General features: G+C 41.9%; 1 protein-coding gene across 4 annotated transcripts in view; it reads right to left on the bottom strand.

Moving 5' to 3' along the window:
• The window catches only part of MGAT5 (alpha-1,6-mannosylglycoprotein 6-beta-N-acetylglucosaminyltransferase), a 251,743-nt gene that overhangs the window by 92,005 nt on the left and 135,411 nt on the right, over window positions 1–24,327 (bottom strand). For all 4 annotated transcript variants that reach the window (XM_043505031.1, XM_043505030.1, XM_043505033.1 and 1 more), the window contains one exon: window positions 11,513–11,646. In XM_043505031.1, coding sequence (XP_043360966.1) covers window positions 11,513–11,646 — 134 coding nt within the window. The remainder of the gene's footprint in view (window positions 1–11,512; window positions 11,647–24,327) is intronic.

Raw genomic sequence — 24,327 nt, 5'->3', positions numbered from 1 at the left:
ACTACATACAGTCATTTGTTAGAGTTTAACTGTACTTAAGTGTTGTTCAAATTTTCATACTGGTTACTTCCCAAAGTGGAAGAGGAGCCAACACCAAACATGGTACAAATCACTTTATTACAGTGTCTCCATTTTAATTATTTTCATGTAAAATCACAAAAGAATATACAGAGGAGAGATGTAAGAGGTTAATATGAATTTTACTTTTTGGTTCACATAATCCTTATAAATATTGGGTGAAAGTCTGGCCCCATTAAAGTCAGTCGGGTTTTTTCATTAATTTCAATGGAGTTAGGATTTCACCCATTGTTCTTATAAATTAAAATTATTTATTGGAGCATTATAGTCTAAAAAGGACACATTTCATAAACATTTTCTGTTACCTTACCTTCTGTACAAGTCTTTTCTTACCAGCAATATCCAATAACTCTAGCCACCATTGTTTTGATGTATATAGAGATGTTATAGGTCCCCCATGAGTAAGAATTTTTTCCCCTCATTAATAAAGTGTTCAACTAGAGAGGGACTAACATTTTAAGAAGAGGAGGTTACTCACCCTGTGCAGTAACTGTGGTTCTTCTAGACATGTCCCCCTATGGGTGCTCTACTTCAGGAGCATGTATGCCCCACATACTTTTGATCAGAAATTTTCATTAGTAGCATCCATTCAGCCCACGGAGGTGCCCTAGTCATCCTCTGTCCCGCACCGAGACTATATAAAGCTGCACGGGTGAACCACCCTCAATGCCCTCTCCATTGCCAAGTCTCTTAGGAAACTCCAAAGCAGAGGGGAAGGAGGACAGGTAGTGGCACACTCACGGGGTCACGCATCTCAAAAAAATACAGTTACTGCACAGGATGAGTATGGGTGCTTCACTTCAGGTGGCTTCCAAGCAGAACCCCTGAAAGAAGGAGGGATCTTTGGAATCTAGTCCATAATTGAGAAACGAACTGAGTTGCTAATTGCCACATGTGATCTAGAGGCATCAATTAGGACAGTGTCTGGAGAAGCTATGTACAGAAAATCATGCAGATACAGGGACATTTTTAAGGAGGGCCACAGATGTAGACTTAGATGTCTTACCATGAGCTGACCCACCAGGAGGAGGTAGAATGCTGGCAACAACATAATGAGCAATAATATATCCGGAGATCCATTTTGACAGTGTCTGGGTAGAAACCGCAGAGAGATCTAAAGGATCTGCTAACAAAATGAATAGTCTTGGAATTTTCCTGAATGATTTAGTCCTAACTAGATAGAAAGTAGGCACCCACCAGATGTCTAGAGTGTGGACAGCAGTCTTCAAAATGGAATTATGTGGTTTTGGAAAGAAAACTGGTAGATAAGTAGTCTGATTCAGTAGTCTGTAACTCAGACAATACTTTAGGAAGGAATCTGTGATGTGACTGTAAGGAAATCTTGTTCTTGTACAATATTGTGAAAGGAGGGTCTGCCATTAATGTCCCAATTTCATCCACTCTTTAGGCTGATATAATAGCCACTACAAAGGTTAACTACATAGAGGGGTATAACGATGAGCAGAACGCCACTGGCTCAAATGGGCCTTTCATGAGATTTCTAAGAACCAAACTGAGGTCCCAGACCAGAGCAAGGACTTTCATCTGTGGAAAAATGTTTCCCAATCCCTTCATGAACATTAAAGTTGGAGGATGAGCAAACAGTGAGAATCCTTCATTGTGGAATCCCTTAATGAACCCTGAGACAATCCTGTTTTTCCTTTAAATGCAAGAGGTACTCCAGAACTAGCAGAAGAGGGGCAGAGTGAGGAACAACTTTCTGAAGGTTGCGCCAATGACTACATATTTTCCATTTTTGAAGGCAAGTATTTCGGATACACCTCTACCCTGATATAATGCAACCTGATATAATGCGGGTTCGCATACGAAGCGGTAAAGCTCCGACATGCTGCTCTGAGCAGTGTGTTAAGGGTACCGGGTTGGGCTGAGGGGTTGGATAAGGGGCAGAGGGTCTCGGGGGCGGTCAGGGACTCCCCCAGCTCCCAGGGTCTGGGAGGCAGGAGCTGTGGGGGGGCACTTTTGGGAGCCCCGCAGCCCCAGAGTGGCTGGGGGATTAGTGGGGGGCTGGGACAGCCTGCTCCACTTCTCTTGCCCCGACCCCAGCCATGTTGCTTGGGGGAGGGGGCTTGGAGGAAGGGATCCCCCCCGCACTCGCTGGCAGTGGCGGAAGTGGAACAGCCTGGCCCCGCCCACTCCACTCCGCCAGCTCCCAAGTGCGGCGCTCCGCTTCCTGCCACAGGTGAGTGCCTGTCAGGGGATGTGGGGGTGTGGATAGGGGTCGGAGCAGTCAAGGGACAGGGAGCAGGGGGGTTGGGTAGGGCATGGGGTCCTGGGGGTAATTAGGGACGGGGGTCTCTGGAGGGGGCGGTCAGGGAACAAGAAATGGGGGGGGGGCGGCGGCAAAGCAAGTTCAACATAAAGCGGTTTCACCTATAATGCAGTGAGATTTTTTGTCTCCCAAGGACCGCGTTACATTGGGGTAGACATGAATTACTAAATGGCAGAAAAAAGAGTCTATCTGCTGGCTCTTTCCCAACGAGCCATCGAGGAGCCACATCTTGAAGTGGAGCGTTCTCAGATTAGGCAGCAGCCAGATGGTTTCTGGTGACAGGAGATGAGGAATTATTAGAAGATTTATTGCTGGACATAGAGATAGGTGAAGCAGGGCAGGAAACCATGTCTGCCTCAACCATGTCAGGTCTATTAGGATAACTCTGGCTTCATCCTGTCTGATCTTGTTCACCACACAGAGAATAAGAGGCATGGGGGAAACACTTAAAAGAGCTTCTATTTCCAAGAGAGGAGGAAGGCATCCCCCAATTAATTGAGGCGGAAGCTCCTCCCCTTGAACAGAACAGGTAGTATTTTTTGATTAAAGCTGTGGCATAGAGGTCCTCTTCTGAGAATGCCTATGTTCAAAATGACAGGTTTCAGAGTAGCAGCCGTGTTAGTCTGTATTCGCAAAAAGAAAAGGAGTACTTGTGGCACCTTAGAGACTAACAAATTTATTAGAGCATAAGCTTTCGTGAGCTACAGCTCACTTCATCGGATGCATCTTATGCTCTAAAAAATTGGTTAGTCTCTAAGGTGCCACAAGTACTCCTTTTCTTTATGTTCAAAATATATCGATAAAAATCGGAGTCCAATTCCCACTTGTAGTCTTGGTGAAAAGACCTGCTGAGATCATCGGCTGTGATGAAATTCTTATGTGATGCCTTATGCATCAGTTCCATAGCTTTATTGCCTTCAATGCAGAGGTAATGGGATCTCATCCCCACCTTCATGCAGCACATGTCATCAGTCATGACTCGGATAGACTTGTTTTTGATGAGAGGCAGAAAGCGAAGTCATGCATTTCTAAAAACCCTCTGAGTTCCAACTGGTTGATGTGGAGGGTGGTTTCTTGGGGGTGACTATCTGCCTCTGTATGAGCACTGAGGTGCTCATCCCAACACAAGTGTCTCTGTCATTACATGACCATTGGCACCAGCTGGAAGAAGAAACTCTGACTCAGCAGTCACAGATAAAGTTCTTTGGGTACCTAAAGTACGGTGGCACCAAATGGACAGCCTGCTTGTCCCTGCCCATCCCCATGATTTTGAATGCTCTGAGGTAGCTACTCAAGTAGATGGGGGCTTGGTCACACATGGTACTAAGGAGTTTGTTGGCGGTGGTACTGGAAGAGCATATTTGATGGTACCAGTCTTCTAGACAGTACTAGTGCCTTCTTCGAGCCATGCTTGCTCTTAGAGCTATGGGGTCTCTCCACTCCACTGGTACTGGAGCAACCCACTGTGCCTTTAGATGGAGGCTTCTAAAACCATTCACCTGCTTGAAGAGAGAGATGTTTTCAAAGTGGACTGGTTAAGAGGGGAGTTAGAGCTCCTCTTCTTGCTTTATTTAGAATTAAGTCTCGGAAGCCTTCTGCTTTCTAGGAGAATGCTGGGCTGAGGTTAAAGAGGCGCTAGGTCCCACCTGATGAAAACAGGGGTTCTCCTGAAGCAGGGCAAAGTGAACGCACCATCATTAACAGTTGAAGCTTGATTTCCCAGTTCTGTCTTGTTTCGAATTTGAGGACTACACAGATGTTACACTTCTGCAGGATGTGTGACTCTCCTAAACATCAAATGCACTTAGAGTATCCATCACTGACTGGGATGGCCTCGCCACATGTGAGGCAGCATTTAAAACCCAGTGAATTTGGCAAGCCCTCGATGCGAGGCAGAAGGACCCCTAGGGTGCATGCGTGGGCCAAAACAGACACAGCTAAGGAATCTCCCATCAAAGGCACATAGGGTGCATGCACATCTGAAGTGGAACACCCACAGGGACACTAAGTGAAGAAGAATCTACCTGTACTTTGGAACAATTGCTTGTTTGTAAAAACTTGCTTATTGCTGCACAGATGCAAAATGCATCTGTAACTGTTCCAGGACATATGGAACGGCATCAGCCCACTCTGTGTGTATGATCTCAGACTCAGCCTTTTCATTTTCACACATGTAACACTTTCAAGATTTTAAATATCTTTTAAGCTTATATCTAGAACAGCTCTACAGTTTGAATGTACTGTTTAGCCCACAGACTATGAAGCGTTAAAACGGAGATCCTACACTTCTCTCTTGTAGTATTTTCAGATGTACAGAATATAGGGGCAAATATATTTGAGGTACTCGCTCAAACCACATGTAGTACTTTCAGTGGAGGACCCTCCAATGTAGCATTCACTTCCCACATCAGTCCAATGTACCTAAAGTCTGCTTACTTTCGGGCACAGTGCAAGCCTCATGTAGGACACTGAATTTTTTTTTTTTTTTAAACAGATGCAGATTAGCTGAGGGAGACGATGGGTTTCTGTGTTTGGAGTGTATTTAGGTTATAACTGATCAGTTGCATTTTGTTTTTAAATTTTAATTTTTCAAAACAAATTTAAGGCTTGTAATATATATAAAAAAGTAATAACCTACACGCTCCCTGTCCCCTATGCACATACATACATACCATAGCTAAACTCACATTCAAAGTACTACAGAAATCAAATCTGATCATGAGGCTTCAATAGTTCATTCTTGAAAATCAGGAAACTGACTTACACCATAGAAAAGAGAAGTTTATATACACACAGTATCTTTTTATGTCACTAGTGGATCTCTCACAATTTCAGTAAAATGGATGGAATGTACAGATGCACAAGTAAAAGGCAAGGATTTCAGAGGACAAATCAAGCAGAAATTTAGTTTTATATAAAATATTTACATAATACTTAAATTGCTTGTTGAGTAAGAAAAACATAGTTATAGATATAGTAGTTTGTGGATGACATTAAAGTTGCCAAAGCAGACTTATGCATTTATTGTCAGGATCTGTGATTTCCAGTCTCAACACAGGAATGCAAGAAATAATGATGCACCCAGAGGCACAAGGCTACAAGAAAAAGACTTCTAGGAAAACAATTTAATGCACATTATACAGAAATGAAATCCTCTCAGTTATTATATTCTCTGTTTAGGACTATTGTGCCTTGAATAAGCTACATGAAATCCAATTATAATTACCCTTTTCACAAAAAATATTTCAGCTACCGTCAGACAGAGGACTTTTAGACCAGACATTTAGACCAGAGAAATTGACAGTGGTATTTAACAATGAATGGTGCATAGAGAATAATGCTGATCAAGGGCACCTTTACCATTTTCTTTTTATTTTAGGAAACAGATGCTAAGGAATGGAAGGATATACGAATTTAAAATAAAACACTAACATTGCTAGTTTGCATTACTGGACTTACACGAAACACTAAAAGGGATAAAGAACTTCATGCTTCCGGATAACTCAGGACTGGCAATAAAACGTACAACATTTTTCCAGTAGGTTACTATTCAAATATGGCCCATTTTAGTCTTTATATTTGCTTTATGTGAAAAGTTGTGGTTCCAGTCCAGATTGAAATAGCTTTATCTAAAACTGGCTACATTAAGAAATTCTACCAACTTTTGCCTGCCTGATTCCTGCTTGCTTGATTTTTATCCAGCAGTAATTTTCTTGCCCTCATAAACAAAGCCCTAGAAGTAAAGCTGAGTCACAATCACACTGTAAAATCTTTACTGATAAGTATTTTAAGATCACAACCCAATAAAAGATTGTGCTACCTCTGGGTGAGTGAGAGGCCAAGAAAGCTGGCTCTTTCCCATCAAATTTAGCAAGACGTCAAATTCTTGAGAGGTCTCTAGCACTGCAATTGCACATGCTTCAGAATGAGTTTGGTTGACTTATATCTTTACCATCTCTGTTGTGATAAAATGCCAAGTACTGAAGAGTCAGCATAACCACCATATGTAGAATTGTAAAATTGGATGGATATTATCTGTTAAATGCCAATAGTTTATGCATACATATACTGTTTTGAATATAATTTATGAAGTTGTTCTGTGTAGGAGTAGTAGTAAATCCTAGTATATATGCAACACTTTAAGAACTATTAAACCTTACAAAATCTCTGAACATGGATAACTATTACCCACATTTAAGAAGGGGGGAAAACAGAGAAAAAAAAAGGTTATGCCATAAAGAGAATCAGATACATAGCTGATAGGTTTCAGAGTAGCAGCTGTGTTAGTCTGTATTCACAAAAAGAAAAGGAGTACTTGTGGCACCTTAGAGACTAAAATTTATTTGAGCATACAGCTCACTTCATTGGATGCATTCAGTGGAAAATACAGTGACGAGATTTTTATATATATATATATATATATATATATATATATATATATATATATATATATATATATATATATATATATATACACACACACACACACACACACACACAGAGAACATGAAACAATGGATTTTATCATACACACTGTAAGGAGAGTGATCACTTAAGATGAACTATTACCAGCAGGAGGTGGGGGGAGTGGAGGGGAAAGGAGGAAAACCTGCTGAATTGGAATTAATTTGCAAACTGGAAACAATTAATTTAGGCTTGAATAGAGACTGCGAGTGGATGGGTCATTACACAAAGTAAAACTATTTCCCCATATTATTTCTCGCCCCCACCCCACCCCTCACTGTTCCTCAGACCTTCTTGTTAACTGCTAGAAATGGCCCACCTTGATCATCACCACAAAAGGTTTTCCTCCCCCCTGCTGGTAATAGCTCATCTTAAGTGATCACTCTCCTTACAGTATGTATGATAAAACCCATTGTTTCATATTCTCTGTGTGTGTATATAAATCTCCTCACTGTATTTTCCACTGAATGCATCTGATGAAGTGAGCTGTAGCTCACAAAAGCTTATGCTCAAATAAATTTGTTAGTCTCTAAAACACATAGCTGATATTAGCAATCAGGACTTGTGTATTCAAGCCTGCTGCTCAGACCACTGGATGCACACTCATTAATTGATAAAAACAATATTTGCTGTTTTGATGCATTAAAAACATTTTTCCCCGTTAAATAAAGAGAATTTAGCGTGCATTAAACAGAGGAACTAAGAACAAGTTACTATTATCCCAATGCACTACCATACTGAGCTGCTATCTTGTGCAGGGTCTCGCACAGAAAGTTATGTACCAACTGTAATAAATAATGGCTCACAAATGAGCCCTGGTTTTAAATTTCTATTTGCAACATGAACCAAGAATATGTGATTAGGTCACCAGAAACAAAAGGCACATTTGCTCAACCATCCACCATCTCTCAAACCCTGCCTAGAACTGTCCTATTCATTTACATCTCCAAGGTCACAAATCATTACTGTATTTTTTGTTACTTCCCACTAAACAATTGTGAATGCAGCTCCTTTATTTGCTGAACAACTTTCACTGTACTTCTCTAGGACTGTATGCATAGTACATGACGAACTAAATATGTTTCTTAGATTTTTACAGAGCAGTTAAATTCAACAGCATGGTAGATAGCAAGTAGCCAGGGCTTGGCAAGTAGCCCCAAATATAGCCAACAATGAAAAAGCACGTAAGGAGTTCTTTTACAGAATCTGCAACACTGAGGAACTCCCATTAATTCAGGGACAAGCTTCACAGTGTTCTAAATAAGTTTGGTTTGGTTTACTTTCGACTGTCAGCACTTGCATAGTAGATAAGCCTTGCTCTCGTGGAGTTTGGCAGCATATTGGCAAAACTCTCAAAATGTTCCTGAGCTATTTCTAGATACACTGGGCATAAACCAGATCTCTCTCAACATTCGGCAAACATGTAATTCTTCCTTTCACTCCTCATTATTTATTGCAGTTACTGTATTGAAAATAAAATCCCACCCTTTTGTCTCTGTTCCTTTAACCCAGGGGTGGGGAACCTATTGCCAGCAGGCTGGATCCAGCCCACTGCAAGTCTCAGTGCCGCAGGCCGGAAGCCCTGAGCCTTGTCCGCCCACCCCCACCGTCCCCATGGGGTTGGAGCCTTGAACGCTGGGTTAGCAGAAGTCTGATTGGCTCCACGCAGCTCCCAAATGTCTCCTAGGAGCAGGGGCGATCAGGGAAGCTGGGTGCGTTGCCCCCGTGCTCCCATTGGCCAGGAACTGTGGCCAATGGGAGCTGCGGGGGCACTGCCTGTGGGGGCAGGCAGGCGCACCGCGCAGAGCCCCCGGCCCCTCTGCATAGGGGCCAGATATGAAGGCCACTTCTGGGAGCAGCGTGGAGCCCCAGCAGGCAGGGAGCCTGCATCTAGCCCCGCTGCACCACCGAGCAGGAGCTGCCCGAAGTAACCACCACCCAACCAGAGCCCACACCCCAAACCCTGTGCCCCAGGTCAGAATCCCCTCCTGCACCCTAACTCCCTCCTAGACCCCGCACTCCAAATATCCCACACCCCAACCCTCTGCCCCAGATCTGAGCCCACTCCAGCACTCCATACCCCTTGTCCTCAACCTGGAGTCCCTTCCTGCAACCCAAACCTTTCATTCCCAGCCCCACACCAGAGCCTGCACTCCAGCCAGAGCCCTCACCTTCTCCCATACCCCACCCCTCTGCCCCAGCCCGGAGCCCCCTCCCACACTCTAACCCCTCATTTCTGGCCCCACCCCGGAGCCTAGGGGAAGCCCAGAGCCTCTACCCCACCCTGCCTGTGGGGCTGGGTGTGACCCAAGACTGATTTTTTCTGTGGGTCAGTGGCCTCTGATAGAAAAACGGTTCCCCGCCCCTGCATTAACTCCTTAGTGCTGCACAGGTGTCCTTTGGCAGCAGTTCTACTTAAAGAACAAAATATCAGCACGCACCTCTGAATACACGGTGAAAAAAGCCCAAACTCTGAAGGTGAAAGTTTGACAAACTTATCTGCCAAGTCTGAAGAGTGAATAGTATGCCTGCTCTCACCATGCTCCTACCTAGCAAGCATCACCTGCTTTTGGGGTTGCACTGGGCATTGGTACATGGATTGGATCCCAGAAGTAACTATGCATAAATTCATGGAAGTCTTTTTCCAAGCCTCTCCTGCTCTTAGACAGCCTGCAAAGGTGACTCTTCTCCACCTGCTGCTGGAAACTACTGAAGTCTGAGAAGCTGTTAGATCCTTACCAAGTAGGGGTGAAACTGGAAGACTGCATAATCTTTCTCCATCATATGACAGAGTGATTATAACCCACGCACGTAACCTGGTATAGAAGATCGAAGAGAACAAAGATGCTTCCAAGTAATCAAGCACTTACCATCCACTAAACCAAGTTGAGTATGGAAATTAAACACAAAACGGTCAACATTTTCACATGGGATTTTGGGTGTCCAAACTAAGACATGAAATTGGCCTGGTTCTCATAGGCCCAGCACTTTCTGAAGCTGACTCCCCCTCACCTTCTTTAAGAGGTCTTAAGTTGGACACTCAAAATCACTTTTAAGTGTATGTGGGTTAAGTTTTTCAAAAGTGCACTTCATGAATTATGAGGGAAGAAAAGACTCAATGGATTAAGAAATTTGTGAACAAGATGATATCTTATCCTATCTCCCTGACATTTACCGAGGCAAAGTGGAGACCTTTCAACCTTCCCCCATTCTGTCACGGAGGAGATATCTGTCTCCATGAACATTCTCTCATATTTGACTGCAGTCCTAATACACTGAACCATTACAACTAAAACAGGAAAATGGGACACTTTTTTCTAGCAGTCATTGTTGAAGTAGAGCAATATTAGTGCACACCTTGCTATTACTGAAAAGATGCATTGTGGTTGTCCAAAGGGAAAAAAAATATCAAATATATACTGTGTTTCAGACCACCATACATCTGTGTATTCACAATAAATGCAGATGAGCTGTGTGTGTATGAAACCAGTATAATGAAAGGAGGTATCTTGATGGACCTCTGTAAGTTATTACTGTTTAGTTACCCAACGTGACACTAATGTTTGGGATTTATCGGAATGTTTTTGACAACATTGGGTGGGATTCATTAATTTGTTGTGTCCAAAGGGAAATAATATAGGATAGGCATATATCTGATGTCTTTTCAAGGAAAAAACCTGACTGTTCCCCAATAAACATGCTTCCCTTGTTTTTGCTGATGTACCTGTTGAAATGGCATAAGGGGTGTTAGCTAGCTTGCCTAAAATCACATAAGTGAGTCACAGCTGCAGAGACAGGAATACAACCTAAAAGTTCCTGCTCCCATTTTCTTGATCTAAACACACTCCCTCCAACAATTTGATTAGATGACACTGATTTTTCAGATGCACATATCAGGCATTGCATGAGCCGTCAAAACATTTCAGAGCCACTGAATAGCTTTACTTTTTTTTTTACATAATAGTCAATAAGTGTAACTTTCAGCTACATTGTTCTCAAGTACATGTTTTATTTTCAACAGTGTTGTAGGTTGTTGGGTTGAAATAATTTGAATCAGTCCACCTCAGTTTAAATGCTCATAACAGGAAAACAAACAGGGTGGGGTGCAAGCAAACCTTGAAACTATCTGCAAGAAAAATGACAGATGAAAAAATTAGGCTGAATGATGGAGATTTTCAGTTTATGATACCTGAATGAAAAGCAATGGGGAAATCATTGTGCTCTGTTCAGTTAAAGACAAAACTTATGAAAAAAGGCAGAAATACAACATCACAGCCTGAAGAACTCTGACTTAAAATGATCAAATACAACAGTAATTTAGTCTACCAAATGGAATCACTCTGCAGATATGTCAAAAAACAACCACCAATCACTCTGCAGAAGCGTTTGAGAAACTGAAGCTAACAAAAGTGAACTCCAGACATCAGTGTGTATTGGAAAACTAATTTTAGAATAAACCTCCTTACCAAAATTTATATCCAGTTAACACTGTTCTTTTGTGCATTTGTGCTGAGTGTACTGCAGCTTAGCATATTCAAAAACAAATTGCAAGCCCCCTATCCTCTGTATTTTACTAGATTATGACCTAGCTTTTGAAACGGCAAAGATTCTCCCTAATGGCAACATTCACTATTAATTCGAGCTCTAGAAGCAATTATATATGAAAACAAGGATACTTACGGAACATTGTATAAAACTGCTGTGGATTAAGGTTCCATTTCCCCCATGGTGTCTTGTGGCCTTTAGACTGGGCATAATGAGCATGATTAAACTCAGGTTCAGTCCCGAATGAATCCAGTACTCGTAACATACACCTGAATGAAAAACAAGCAATTAAAACTGCTCATGTATTTCTATGACTCAGCTTTTCTTTTAAATTTAAGAACTTCCTTTATCCAGAACAAACCTTAATCATTTCTAAGTTGTGCAATCACAAAAATGTTTTTACTGTTCACTTTCATTGAAATAATAAATGTCAGCTACCATAGATGCAACGAAACAGGCTTTGAGAAGAACAAATGTATGTTTCAAAAGTCACTAACTACTGTACATTCATATAAACTAAAATGGAAAATGCACATATCTGGTATTTGGTTTTGTTGGATACTGTATATTAACTTAGCATATTCATCTGAGACTAGCTGTTTAAAGGCACAGTGTAAGAATCAAAGAAAAAAGGTTTTAAATTCCTCTCTGTCCCTAATTTATAGCAAAAACTAGAAAAGATTTAAAAGTATAATTTACCTCTCTCTTTGAATCCTTCCACTGGCTCTCCCTTCTCTATCACATCAAACATAAGCTGTTTGTCTTTACTTCCCAGGCCCTTGCTGGCCTATTCTCACCGTACCTCGCATCTCTCATTCACTACTGAAATGCTGACTCCGGCTAAGGATTGGCCCATGATGCCAACCTCCATGGCCCACTTGTTAACCTTTCAGATCGCACCTTTGTGCTTTCTCCCATACTGCCCCCTCACAGTTGGAAGGAGATCTCCTTAATCACATGCAAAGCTACCTCATTATTCCCCTTCAAATCATTCCTTAAAACTTTTTTTTTTGTTTTATGATGCTGCCTACAACTTGACAGCAGTTAGGCCACTAGTGTGCTGAGTCCACTGTCAGTCATGTTGACCAGTGTTGTCTCATTGTTTCCTTGCACTCCCATGTGTCTGTATCAAGCTGTTGTTTCTTGTCTTATGTATAGATTGTAAGCTCTGCGGGGTAGGGACTGACTTTGTGTTCTATGTACAGCTCCTAGCACTACAAGGTCCTGGTCTATGACTAGGGCCCCTAGGTGCTAATGTAATTCCGACAGAAAATAATGACTGCTGACTCTTCTGAATTAACACCAATTCTGATTTTGGTGTCTCCTAATCTTTTTAAGGGCTGAGAATTGTCTCCCTCCAACAACCCAAGGGGCACATATGGTTTGAAAGGGAGCAGAACTTACACACACACACACACACACACACACACACACACACACACACACAAAAGGACAAAATATGGATTGTAGCAGATAGATGGCAGGGAGATCGTAAAAGTGGCATCCACACCAAAGTGTGCTATAGAGCATAGCTCTGCAGGGGTTTGATCTATGTCACTGCAAACTGAGAGCGAAGGCATGGCTAATTGATCTACAGTTACATGGATCCACTTTCCATCCCCCACTGGTGAGGGTCCTTCAGCTGCATGAGTTACTAACGGGAACAGATTGCAACAGCAACCAATGAATTGGTGAGGGGGTGTTCTCCCTTTTGAGAAGTGATCTACTCTCCTAGCCCTGGTACACTACTCCTTATGCATAGCTCATTTACTCAGATAGGAAGAAAGAACTTGGCCCTAAAAATACACATGTACAGTCATTTGTAGTCATCTGTTTCACACATTTCTTTTACAATTTCTCCTCCAGCCCCCAATGTCTAAATGAAAATTCATAAAGCAATGGCAAAAATTGTAGCTTTAATATGAAATGTTACCTTCATATTTGAGAGCACAGGACAGAATAATTTACATGTTTTATACCTATAGGGATCTTTCAAACAAAATGAATAGAAAAATACTACATACTGTGAATCACAAAACAACAAAGCTGACAATTCAGTTTCTGTAGTAGTTATTCAGTGTTTTATGTCAACTGTTTTCACTGAGAACGTTTTACAACAGTGGCAATTATATCTGCATCACAGAGAACACTCCAGCAGCACAAAAACAGACTCTGCAGCAGTAAATCAGAGTAAGAACAGCATTCTTGTTTCTTGGGTAGTCTCAATCCAGCATTCCTAATAAATAATAATAATAATAATGCACACTTTGGTCAGATGTGTGACTTGAGAGCCTGCTAGGAAGCTGAAGAATTGGGGCCTGTTGAATCATCTACATGAGGAGCACAAATGCTTCAGGTATATTTAATGCTACACATACAGGCTGATTTAAACAGCTAGATTTATAATTGGAAAGGATCCGATATAGAGACACAAAGGGTCTCTGAAGCAGCGAAGTGGTGATGGAAGTGATGGAAGTTCCAGCAGAAAGCAAGCTAACCAAGGAGGGAAGTAAATGAAGTGTGTGTTTATTTGATAACGGCACGTGGGAATGGAGAAACGAATAAGGGAAGGAAACGTCAGATAAGAGCAGAGATGTGCACAGAAGGGACCAAAGCGGTCAGAGGACAGTAAGAAGGGTCTGGAAAGGCAAACTTGAGCCATAAGACACAGCATGGCGTGTATCAAGATGCATGCAGACAGTTACAGAGTGCCTTCGAATTGCTGTAAGGCTGACAACGGTATGCAGTGGCATGCTTGCTTGAGCCTTAATGGATTTTATTTAAAGTGAGACATTTATGTTGAACAGCAGAACTCTTAAGTGTTACAAAAATAATTATGTACCACGAATTCTTGGATATATTTGCTGGTTTGAAACCATCTCCACAGAACTCACTGCAGCAGAAAGTATTAAATGAAGTCTGAAGCGTCCTATGCTTCTGATACCTTGGGAATGAGGGAAGAATTTACTGAAAACTGTCCTCAAACACCACACCATTACATTAGTACTTGATCGTTTAAGTATGTCAAGTTTTTCAGAAGCACCTTTCACGAGACTCTTACCTACAGTAAAGCCACTATAAACCTGCCTAATGTATTTAAAGTAGGAAAAAAATAAAATCAAACAATTTAAATATCCACATTATTTAGTATATTTTCTGTAAAAACATAAGAGTGAGTGATACACCTCTTGGTATATGAAAGGATGGAGTTGGATGGAGAGTGGGGACTGGATTTAAAAAAAAATTAACAACCACCCCCTGATTTCTCTATAGTTTGGGTTTTAACATTGTTAAAGTTACAGAAGCTGATGCTTTTAGTTGTTTTTCCTTGCCTGTACTAATAGTTTACAATCATTCAGCGATGACTCGGTAACACCACTGATGACATCTGTTGTCAGCAGTGGGTGGCTTTTCCAGTGTAGGCCACAGAATCTTTCACGCTAGTCAGGACCTGCATTTCTAATGTAAAAAATTAAGCAGACCTCCTTTCAGGGCTTCTTTATACAGAATGTTGCTCATTTTGAATAGCCGTCATAGAATCATAGAATCATAGAATATCAGGGTTGGAAGGGACCCCAGAAGGTCATCTAGTCCAACCCCCTGCTCAAAGCAGGACCAAGTCCCAGTTAAATCATCCTAGCCAGGGCTTTGTCAAGCCTGACCTTAAAAACCTCTAAGGAAGGAGATTCTACCACCTCCCTAGGTAACGCATTCCAGTGTTTCACCACCCTCTTAGTGAAAAAGTTTTTCCTAATATCCAATCTAAACCTCCCCCATTGCAACTTGAGACCATTACTCCTCGTTCTGTCATCTGCTACCATTGAGAACAGTCTAGAGCCATCCTCTTTGAAACCCCCTTTCAGGTAGTTGAAAGCAGCTATCAAATCCCCCCTCATTCTTCTCTTCTGCAGACTAAACAATCCCAGCTCCCTCAGCCTCTCCTCATAAGTCATGTGCTCTAGACCCCTAATCATTTTTGTTGCCCTTCGCTGTACTCTTTCCAATTTATCCACATCCTTTTTGTAGTGTGGGGCCCAAAACTGGACACAGTACTCCAGATGAGGCCTCACCAGTGTCGAATAGAGGGGAACGATCACGTCCCTCGATCTGCTCGCTATGCCCCTACTTATACATCCCAAAATGCCATTGGCCTTCTTGGCAACAAGGGCACACTGCTGACTCATATCCAGCTTCTCGTCCACTGTCACCCCTAGGTCCTTTTCCGCAGAACTGCTGCCGAGCCATTCGGTCCCTAGTCTGTAGCGGTGCATTGGATTCTTCCATCCTAAGTGCAGGACCCTGCACTTATCCTTATTGAACCTCATTAGATTTCTTTTGGCCCAATCTTCCAATTTGTCTAGGTCCTTCTGTATCCTATCCCTCCCCTCCAGCGTATCTACCACTCCTCCCAGTTTAGTATCATCCGCAAATTTGCTGAGAGTGCAATCCACACCATCCTCCAGATCATTTATGAAGATATTGAACAAAACGGGCCCCAGGACCGACCCCTGGGGCACTCCACTTGACACCGGCTGCCAACTAGACATGGAGCCATTGATCACTACCCGTTGAGCCCGACAATCCAGCCAGCTTTCTACCCACCTTATAGTGCATTCATCCAGCCCATACTTCCTTAACTTGCTGACAAGAATGCTGTGGGAGACCGTGTCAAAAGCTTTGCTAAAGTCAAGAAACAATACATCCACTGCTTTCCCTTCATCCACAGAACCAGTAATCTCATCATAAAAGGCGATTAGATTAGTCAGGCATGACCTTCCCTTGGTGAATCCATGCTGACTGTTCCTGATCACTTTCCTCTCCTCTAAGTGCTTCAGGATTGATTCTTTGAGGACCTGCTCCTTGATTTTTCCGTCATGTTAGTTCTTTTCAGAAAAAGCTTGTTAAAAGGTTGCTGTCTGGGAGTGAACCATTGCTGGAGAGATTGTGGAAAAAGGAAAAGGGTGATAGATACTGATCTGCTGTATGGAGGATAAAAAGAAAAGGAGTACTTGTGGCACCTTAGAGACTAACAAATTTATTTGAGCATAAGCTTTCGTGAGCTACAGCTCACTTCATCGGATGCATTCAGTGGAAAATACAGTGGGGCGATTTATATACACAGAGAACATGAAACAATGGGTGTTATCATACAGACTGTACCTTGCTTGTCACCATGAAATGTTTTCCTCATTTCCCCCCGCTGCTGCTGGTGATGGCTCATCTTAAGTGATCACTCTCCTTACAGTGTGTATCATAAAACCCATTGTTTCATGTTCTCCGTGTGTGTATATAAATCTCCCCGCTGTATTTTCCACCAAATGCATCTGATGAAGTGAGCTGTAGCTCACGAAAGCTTATGCTCAAATAAATTTGTTAGTCTCTAAGGTGCCACAAGTACTCCTTTTCTTTTTGCGAATACAGACTAACACGGCTGCTACTCTGAAACCTGTCACTTAAGATGAGCTATTACCAGCGGGGGGCGGGGGGAGCAAGAAAACCTTTTTGTAGTGATAATCAAGGTGGGCCATTTCCAGCAGTTGACAAGAACATCTGAGGAACAGTGGGGGGAGGGGGGGAAATAACATGGGGAAATAGTTTTACTTTGTGTAATGACCCATCCACTCCCAGTCTCTATTCAAGCTTAAGTTAATTATATCCAGTTTGCAAATTAATTCCAATTCAGCAGTCTCTCGTTGGAGTCTGTTTTTGAAGCTTTTTTGTTGAAGGATAGCCACTCTTAGGTCTGTAATCGAGTAACCAGAGAGATTGAAGTGTTCTCCGACTGGTTTTTGAATTTTATATTTCTTGACGTCTGATTTGTGTCCATTTATTCTTTTATGTAGAGACTGTCCAGTTTGACCAATGTACATGGTAGAGGGGCATCGCTGGCACATGATGGCATATATCACATTGTAGATGCGCAGGTGAACGAGCCTCTGATAGTGTGGCTGATGTGATTGGGCCCTATGATGGTGTCCCCTGAATAGATATGTGGACACAGTTGGCAACGGGCTTTGTTGCAAGGATAAGTTCCTGGGTTAGTGGTTCTGTTGTGTGGTGTGTGGTTGCTGGTGAGTATTTGCTTCAGATTGGGGGGCTGTGTGTAAGCAAGGACTGGCGTGTCTCCCAAGATCTGTGAGAGTGATGGGTCGTCCTTCAGGATAGGTTGTAGATCCTTGATGATGCATTGGAGAGGTTTTAGTTGGGGGCTGAAGGTGATGGCTAGTGGCGTTCTGTTATTTTCTTTGTTGGGCCTGTCCTGTAGTAGGTGACTTCTGGGTACTCTTCTGGCTCTGTCAATCTGTTTCTTCACTTCAGCAGGTGGGTATTGTAGTTGTAGGAATGCTTGATAGAGATCTTGTAGGTGTTTGTCTCTGTCTGAGGGGTTGGAGCAAATGCGGTTATATCGTAGAGCTTGGCTGTAGACAATGGTTCGTGTGGTGTGATCTGGGTGAAAGCTGGAGGCATGTAGGTAGGAATAGCGGTCGGTAGGTTTCCGGTATAGGATGGTGTTTATGTGACCATCGCTTATTAGCACCGTAGTGTCCAGGAAGTGGATGGGTCATTACACAAAGTAAAACTATTTCCCCATGTTATTTACCCCCACCTCCACCCCCAGTTGTTCCTCAGACCTACTTGTCAACTGCTGGAAATGGCCCACCTTGATTAACACTACAAAAAGGTTTTCTTGCTCTCCCCCCCCCCCCCCCGCCGGTAATAGCTCATCTTAAGTGATCACTCTCCTTGTAGTCTGTATGATAACACCCATTGTTTCATGTTCTCTGTGTATATAAATCTCCCCGCTGTATTTTCCACTGAATGCATCCGATGAAGTGAGCTGTAGCTCACAAAAGCTTATGCTCAAATAAATTTGTTAGTCTCTAAGGTGCCATAAGTACTCCTTTTCTTTTTGCAAATACAGACTAACACGGCTGCTACTCTGAAACCTGTATGGAGAATGCATGTGTTCAGGTAGGAAATCAGCTACATATTTTAAACTACATTAAACTATTAATATTTATGCATTACCTTAACACAATGCCCATGAATGAAACAGACCCATAGAAGCACGCAGAAAATTTTAAAATCCCCATCTAAGGCCTCAGGTATTTTGCCATTCTGAAATAAACCATATACACCAAAGCCAAATCAGTTTCGGTACATTCACGATACTGGCAGCACCAATGATACTGGACATACAGCATATGTTATCTGATGTCTGAGGTAAGTTAGCAACAAGAAGGTGGGCAGGGAAAGTGTGGGACCCTTAATGAATGGGGGATGCAACCTAGTGACAGAAGATGTGGAAAAAGCGTAAGTACTCAATGCTTTTTTTGCCTCGGCCTTCACAGACAAGGTCAGCTCCCAGACTGCCACACTGGTCAACACAGTATGGAGTTGAGCTGAGCAGCCCTCAGTGGTGAAAGAACAGATTAAGGACCATTTAGAAAAGCTAGACATGCACAAGTCCATGGGTCCAGATCTAATGCATCCAAGGATTGGATGAATGGACTATAAAGTGGATAGAAAGCTGGCTAGATTGTCGGGCTCAACTAGTAGTGATCAACGGCTCAAAGTCTAGTTGGCAGCTGGAATCAAGCAGAGTGCCCCAGGGGTTGGTCTTGGGGCCAATTTTGTTCAACATCTTTATTAATGATCTGGACGATGGGATGAATTGCACCCTCAGCAAGTTCGCCAATGACACTAAGCTGGCAGAGAGGTAGATATGCTGGAGGGTAGGGATAGGGTCCAGAGTGACCTAGACGAATTGGAGGATTGGGCCGAAAGAAATCTGATGATCTTCAACAAAACAATTGCAGAGTCCTGCACTTAGGAAAGAAGAATCCCATGTACCACTACAGGCTGGGGACCAACTGGCTAAGCAGCAGTTCTGCAGAAAAGGACCTGGGCATTACAGTCAATGAGAAGCTGGATGTGAGTCAGCAGTGTGCCCTTGTTGCCAAGAAGGCCAATGGCATATTGGGCTGTATTAGTAGGAGCATTGCCAGCAGATCGAGGGAAGAGATTATTCCCCTCTATTCGGCACTGGTGAGGCCACACCTGGAGTAGTGTGTCCAGTTTTGGTCCCCCCACTACAGTGGTGGCAGATGACAGAACAAGAAGCAATAATCTCAAGTTGCAGTGGGGGAGGTCTAGGCTGGATATTAGGAAACAGTATTTCACTAGGAGGGTGGTAAAGCTCTGGAATGGGTTACCTAGGGAGGCGGTGGAATCTCCATCCTTAGAGGTTTTTAAGGCCCGGCTTGACAAAGCCCTGGCTGGGATGATTTAGTTGGTGTTGGTCCTGCTTTGAGCAGGACTGGACTTGATGACCTCCTGAGGACTTTTCCAACCCTAATATTCTATGATACTGGCAGCACCAATGATACTGGACACACAGCATGTGTTACCTGATGTCATCACTGGTGCTACAACCGAGAGAAATGAACAAAACAGGATTTGGTTCATCCAGAATTTCAGAACTCCCAGCAGCAGAGTCACTGCTTTTGGAGCTGCTAACTCTAGTCACCTAATTTGAAATCATCAATAACTTCCTTTGAGCTCAAGTTCTCTCACAAAACTGGTATGGCAGTGAATATTGAAATGAACAAACAGCAAGTTTGAATTTAAATCCCATTCAAGCCTGTTCTGTACAAGCCGACTAAACTGGTCAGCATACTGACACTGCTGAGAGAATTTAACTGACATAAAAGTAAGAAATGCAAGCACAGAAACACCCTTAGCTTCACTATAGAACAAAAAAAGGGCTCATACTGTAGTTATAACAAGGACTGTACAGCTATTAAATATTAAAAAAAGATGACAGAAATTAGTAAAGAGGCAATGATAAGGTAGCAGTTCTATATGATAATGTTCGTTCTATTGGAATAAACTAAAATATATGTAAACATCTGCTTTGACACTGGAATTATCCATGTTAAGTAAATTCTTTCACTGACAAAACTTGACAAGAAGCTTATGTTACTCTATGTGTATGGGGTAGGGGCATTGGTAACACAATTTATTTTAAAAAGCAAAACTAAAGAAAAACTGTAGTTCACACAAATTTGTTTAGAGCCAAATTTAATTGCTAAACTCACAAACCTGGAAAAAAGTCAAATTAGAAAAAATAGGGAAAATATATTGACATTTTAAGATGTAATGATTCATGAAATAAGAAAAATGGAAAGCTAATCAAACAATGCTGGTGTCATGCTACATTTACATATCTTCATTATAAAACATGGCAAATAGCAAATTAAATGGGGAAAAAGGGAAGGGACCATTTTTATTTTACACATTTTTTTTGCCACACTGGCCTAATGACAGAATCATATCTGGCAGAAAGACAACCAAAGAAATTCAATGGAAATCAAGATTAGATTGATTAGTGTGTTCCTAAGAGCAGAACCTATCTTTAATTCGAATTTCCTTCAAAGTCCCTGTGAGAGAATTCTGTAATGTGCAAGCTTGGGCATGAGTGTAATTTAAAATAAACCTATGATGGAAAAGATGGAATGTCTTAGAAAAAACTGAGGCTGGGAGAAAGGCTAAGCTGACTTTTTTCTTCCTACTCAAGTATACATTTCAGTACATTCACTTTTAAAGAACAGAATTTATTGGGAATTTTCAGTGACACTACCAACTTGATTTAGAAGCAATTTAGAAAGTCAAGATTGCAAGTCAATTTTTTTTTTTATTAAATCCAGGAGTTTGGATTCTTTTTTACAGCACACTGAAACATTCTGCAATAAGCTATTTTAGTTCCAGGTTGGGGGGAGCGGAGGGGGAGAGAGAGACAGAAAGAGAGATAATTTATTTCAGTGCTCAACTACCCTGACAGTTAGGAAGTTTTTCCCTAATTTCTTGCTGCAATTTAAGTTCATGACTTCTTGGTCCTATCCTCAGAGGTTAAGGAGAACAATTTTTCTCCATTCTTGTAACAATCTTCTATGTACTTGAAAACTGCTATCATGTCCCCTCTCAGTCTTCTCCAGACTAAACAAACCCAATTTTTTCAATCATCCCTCATAGGTCACGTCATCTAGACCTTTAACCATTTTTGTTACTCTTCTCTGGACTTTCTCCAATTTGTCCACATCTTTCCTGAAATGTGGCACCCAGAACTGGACACAATACTCCAGTTGAGGCCTAATCAGTGCAGAGTAGAGCGGAAGAATTACTTCTTGTGTCTTGCTTACAACACTCCTGTTAGTACATCTGAGAACGACGTTTGCTTTCTTTGCAACAGTGTTACACAGTTGACTCATATTTAGCTAGTGATCAATCCACTCTGACCCCCAGATCCCTTTCTGCAGTACTTCTTCCTAGGCAGTCATTTCCCATTTTTTACGCCTGAGGGAATTCTGCACCAAAAAATTAAAAATTCTGCATTCATTTTAAAATTTTGCAAAATTCTGCATATTTTGTCAAAGTAACACAATATAATCACACCATTTTCAATAATTTGCTGACAAATATTTTGAAATAAATTACCAAAATAACTGAAAATGGTGTGATTATATATTTATTGCGTTTGTTTTATTGTGACAAATATGCAGAACATTGCCAAAAAATTTAAAAAAACCCACCCTATAGTAGCTCCATCTAAGTTGTATTTCCCTAGTTTGTTTAAGAGAAGGTCATGTGAAACAGTATAAAAAGCCTTACTAAAGTAAAGATATACCACATCTACCACTTTCACCCTGTCCACAAGGCTTGACGTCTTGTCAAAGAAAGTTATTAGTTTGGTTTGGCATGATTTGTTCTTTAAAAATGTATGCCAACTGTTACTTATCACCTTATTATCTTATAGGTGTTTGCATATCAATTGCTTGACTATTTGCTCCATTATCTTTCCGGGTACTAAAGTTAAGATGACTGGTTTGTAATTCCCCAGGTTGTCCTTATTTTCCTTTTTATAGATTGGCACTATATTTGTCCTTTTTCATTCCTCTGGAATCTCTCCCATCTTCCATGACTTTTCAAAGTCAATTGCTAATGGCGCAGATATCTCCTCTGTCAGCTTCTTGAGTATTCTAGGATGTATTTGATCAGGCCCTGGTGACTTGAAGATATCTAACTTGTCTAAGTAATTTTTCATTTGTTCTTTCCTATTTTAGCCTCATATCATACCTCATTTTCACTATCATTCACTATGTTAGATGTCCAGTTGCTACTAAATCTTTTTGGTGAAAGCTGAAAGAAAAGTCATGTAGCACTTCCGCCTCCCCCTTCCCCTCACTGAGTAATGGGCCTACCCCGTCCTTGGTCTTCCTCTTGCTTCTAATGTATTTGTGGAATGTTTTCTTGTTACCTTTTGTGTCTCTAGCTAGTTTAATCTCATTTTGAGCCTTGGACTTTCTAATTTTGCCCCTACATACTTGTGTTATTTGTTTATATTCATCCTTTATAATTTGACCTAGTTTCCACTTTTTTGTAGGACTCTTTTGTAGGAGTTTCAGATCATTGAAGATCTCCGGGTTAAGCCAGGGTGGTCTCTTGCCATACTACTTATCTTTCCTATGCAGTGGGACAGTTTACTCTCATGCCCTTAATAATAGCAGCAGTTAGTGGCCTCAGTTCAGTTCCCAATGAACAGATATTTTATATGTCAGTCACAAAAGCCATCACAACTTGTAGCCCCAGTAAACACAAGAGAGATTGAACTACTCATTCATCCGTAAAGATGGCTCTCTCCAGCTCAAGGTTGGGATAATGTGCGAAAGGTATTGCCACTGACTATGCAAGTGGATAAACAGAGGTCATCAGTCTCCAGCGTTACCTAGCAGCTCTGTGTTCTTGGGGAACCAGGGCATAGTACCCAGCCTGTCTGACTCACGAAAGACCTCCCCACCCCAGCCTCTGCTTGAACCAAAACCGATGGGAAGACAGACTTACAAAAAGCAATGAAAAGGCAGTGGGAGACCCACCTAAACCCCTGGGATAAGGATGTCAGGATTAAGGAAACTCCCCTAGCTTCATTTGCATGGAAGATGGGACAAGGAGGCATTACCATTAACATACAGAATGGAGAACAGAGATTCCAAGGCAAGAACCGCATCAAACTCTGGGACCAGAAAACCAGGGAAGCATTGCATGATGGGGGATCTCTGCTCCAGATGTTAATGAACCCACACCTGCACACACCCAGCTCAGTAGTTATCAGACCAATTCCAGTAATAAATCCTTTATTGGTATCCAAAATAGTGAAGTTCCCTAATTGCATTGTGAGCTCCCTCCAAGGAACACCGCCCATAGCCAGAAATGATCAGTTCCCATTGGCTAGCCTGAACAAAACAACTTTGGTATACTTCCTTGAGCCATCAGTTTACACAAACAAATCTAGTGTTCTCCCTTGAACCATTGTTGTTTCTCTACAAAAACCTCTACCCATGCTCAAGTAAGTGTTCTGATCCCTGAATCCAAAATCTGCTTCAGTTCCATTCAGACTTCATCTTCTCCTGACTGATCATGCTGGGGACTCTGCCTGTCTCCAGCACTCTGGACCCTCAGCTACCACCACCACCACCTCGGACCCCCAATTGATTCAAGTTTCATGGAGTGGTGAGAACCCAGCTCTCTCTTTCTAGGTATAGCCTTCTGACCCTGACTTGTGTGATCAGTTATAGTTTTCTAAACCTGACTTTTATAATCAAATTTAAGTTAGATTTAATATTATAACAATTTTGTTTGTTTGGCTCCTCTATGGTTATTACCTGGCAATAAATAACTTTCATGATTAAGCTGGTTGCTTCTCTCTCTCTCCCCGCCCCTGCCACACCTCCCATGGGTGTTTTTTTCGTTTTCTCATTCACTCTGCAGCAACGCTCCTCATACCTAAGCTAAAAGATCCCTGCAGCACCCAAAAATCCTGTGGGGTTTGCTCATCAAGTGGATAATTATAGAATTACAGAATAATTATAACGTGAAAGTGGGGATAGGGACGT

This window comes from Dermochelys coriacea, chromosome 11 (assembly GCF_009764565.3).
Source record: "Dermochelys coriacea isolate rDerCor1 chromosome 11, rDerCor1.pri.v4, whole genome shotgun sequence".
In the NCBI taxonomy this organism is placed as follows: domain Eukaryota; kingdom Metazoa; phylum Chordata; order Testudines; family Dermochelyidae; genus Dermochelys; species Dermochelys coriacea.
The sequence above is the reverse complement of the archived record's forward strand: the minus strand, read 5'-3'. Positions and strand labels throughout refer to the sequence as shown.